Source organism: Canis aureus, chromosome 16 (genome assembly GCF_053574225.1).
Source record: "Canis aureus isolate CA01 chromosome 16, VMU_Caureus_v.1.0, whole genome shotgun sequence".
Taxonomy (NCBI): domain Eukaryota; kingdom Metazoa; phylum Chordata; class Mammalia; order Carnivora; family Canidae; genus Canis; species Canis aureus.
The window spans coordinates 13,841,738-13,843,921 of NC_135626.1; the positions used below are offsets into that span (position 1 = coordinate 13,841,738).

General features: G+C 44.6%; 1 protein-coding gene across 1 annotated transcript; it reads left to right on the plus strand.

Moving 5' to 3' along the window:
- The first annotated feature begins 417 nt into the window (after window positions 1–417).
- LOC144285899 (olfactory receptor-like protein DTMT) lies at window positions 418–1,702 on the plus strand. The gene has a single exon (XM_077851694.1). It carries the CDS (start codon window positions 478–480, stop codon window positions 1,417–1,419), a length of 942 nt encoding a protein of 313 aa, XP_077707820.1. The 5' UTR covers window positions 418–477; the 3' UTR covers window positions 1,420–1,702.
- The last annotated feature ends 482 nt before the right edge of the window (window positions 1,703–2,184 follow it).

Genomic DNA, 2,184 nt, shown 5'->3' on the forward strand with positions numbered 1-2,184 from the left:
CTGGTAGTTCAGTGTTAGGAATTGGATCTGAAGTTCTAGGGTCTGGGTTCTAGTGCTTGCCAATGATAGAGAATCTGCAGCAACTCGGACCTTTGTGTCATTCTGCAGTTTGGGGAAATGCTCACTGTTCTCAGAGGCCCCCAGCCTGAGGCAGATGCAGAACATGGGCTCAGGTCAGTTTTGGCTCATCATCTTCCTTCCTGCACCACTGAGGTGGGTGGCTGAGGGGTTGTATAAGCTGGGTGGACAGACAAATAGATGGGCTTTTCTTTAGAGTAGGAGTGCTGGATGCAGATCAAGAGAAGGATTCAGCTGCTGATGGGTATGTTGTGGTAGAGCCCCACTTGGTTTGCACACTCCTTGCTCCTTGTACTATTAAAGCTGGTGGAGAGGCAGCTCAGGCATATGTGTGTGTGTGTGTGTGTGTGCATTAACACTTTCATATAAATTATCTTAAAAAGGTAAAACAGAAACAACATGAAAATGGGCAACCGAACTGTCATCTCAGAATTCATCCTGCTGGGCCTGCCCATTGATCCAGATCAGCGAGACCTGTTCTACGCCCTGTTCCTGGCCATGTATGTTACCACCATCCTGGGGAACCTACTCATCATTGTCCTCATTCACCTGGACTCGCACCTCCACACACCCATGTATTTGTTTCTCAGCAATTTATCCTTCTCTGACCTCTGCTTCTCTTCTGTCACAATGCCCAAGTTGCTGCAGAACATGCAGAGCCAAGTCCCGTCCATCCCCTATGCTGGCTGCCTGACCCAAATGTACTTCTTCCTGTTTTTTGGAGATCTGGAGAGCTTCCTCCTGGTGGCCATGGCCTATGACCGCTATGTGGCCATCTGCTTCCCCCTACACTACACCACCATCATGAGCCCCAAGCTCTGTTTCTCCCTGTTGGTGCTGTCATGGGTGCTGACCATGTTCCATGCTGTATTACACACTCTGTTAATGGCCAGATTGTGTTTTTGTGCCAACACAATCCCCCACTTTTTCTGTGATATTTCTGCTCTGCTGAAGCTGGCCTGCTCTGACACTCAAGTTAATGAGTTGGTGATATTCATCATGGGAGGGCTCATTCTCGTGATCCCATTCCTGCTCATCATCACGTCTTATGCACGGATTGTGTCCTCCATCCTCAAGGTTCCTTCTGCCATAGGCATCTGCAAGGTCTTCTCCACCTGTGGCTCCCACCTCTCAGTGGTGTCTCTCTTCTATGGGACAGTTATTGGTCTCTATTTATGCCCATCAGCTAATAATTCTACTGTTAAGGAGACTATCATGGCTATGATGTACACTGTGGTCACCCCCATGCTGAACCCCTTCATCTACAGCCTGAGGAATAAAGACATGAAGGGAGCCCTGAGAAGAGTCATTTGTAGAAAGAAAATTACCTTCTCTGTGTGATGGTAACATTTGATACTTTTACATATTTCTATCTAGGAGATATAATAATATTGGAATACTATTCCAGATGTTTTCTCTTACCATGGAAAGCCTGTAAAAATGGTACGGTAAATAATTATTCAATATGTAAAAGAGGTACAGTGGAGCTGTGGAGCTGAACTAGGGAAGAGGGGTCTTGGTGACCTGCTGGCTAAGTTCTCCTCTTTATGTTCCCCAGGAGATTCTGGCAAAGTGTATTTTAAGAACTCCTGTTTTAAATGACCTTCATGCCTTACATTCTTTAACTAATTTATGGGATTCCTTTTTATTTTATTATTTTATTTTATTTTTTTAAATAAATATATATTTTATTGGTGTTCAATTTACCAACATACAGAATAACACCCGTGCTCATCCCATCAAGTGCCCCCCTCAGTGCCCATCACCCATTCACCCCCACCCCCTGCCCTTTCCCCTTCCACCACCCCTAGTTCGTTTCCCAGAGTTAGGAGTCTTTATGTTCTGGGGAGACTACTTTTTTTAAAGCCAGAACTCTGTTTTGATTGTGGTATAATTTAAAAAAGATTCTTTATACTTTTACATCAATACTAAATGAGGTCCAACATCTCCACCTCCCAGCCTCCCTCTTAATGTCTCCTACTTACCTCTCTCTGCACAAGATTCACATCATTTTATCTCTTAACAATACCCCCCCACACACACATATTTATTTTCATGTCCACTCTGTTTTCTGACCTGGCCTGATCTGAAATGGATTTTTCTAGC

What these genes read in the sequence shown, in the direction of transcription:
- LOC144285899 (XM_077851694.1), top strand. Translation starts at nt 478, where the DNA reads ATGAAAATGGGCAACCGAACTGTCATCTCAGAATTCATCCTGCTGGGC.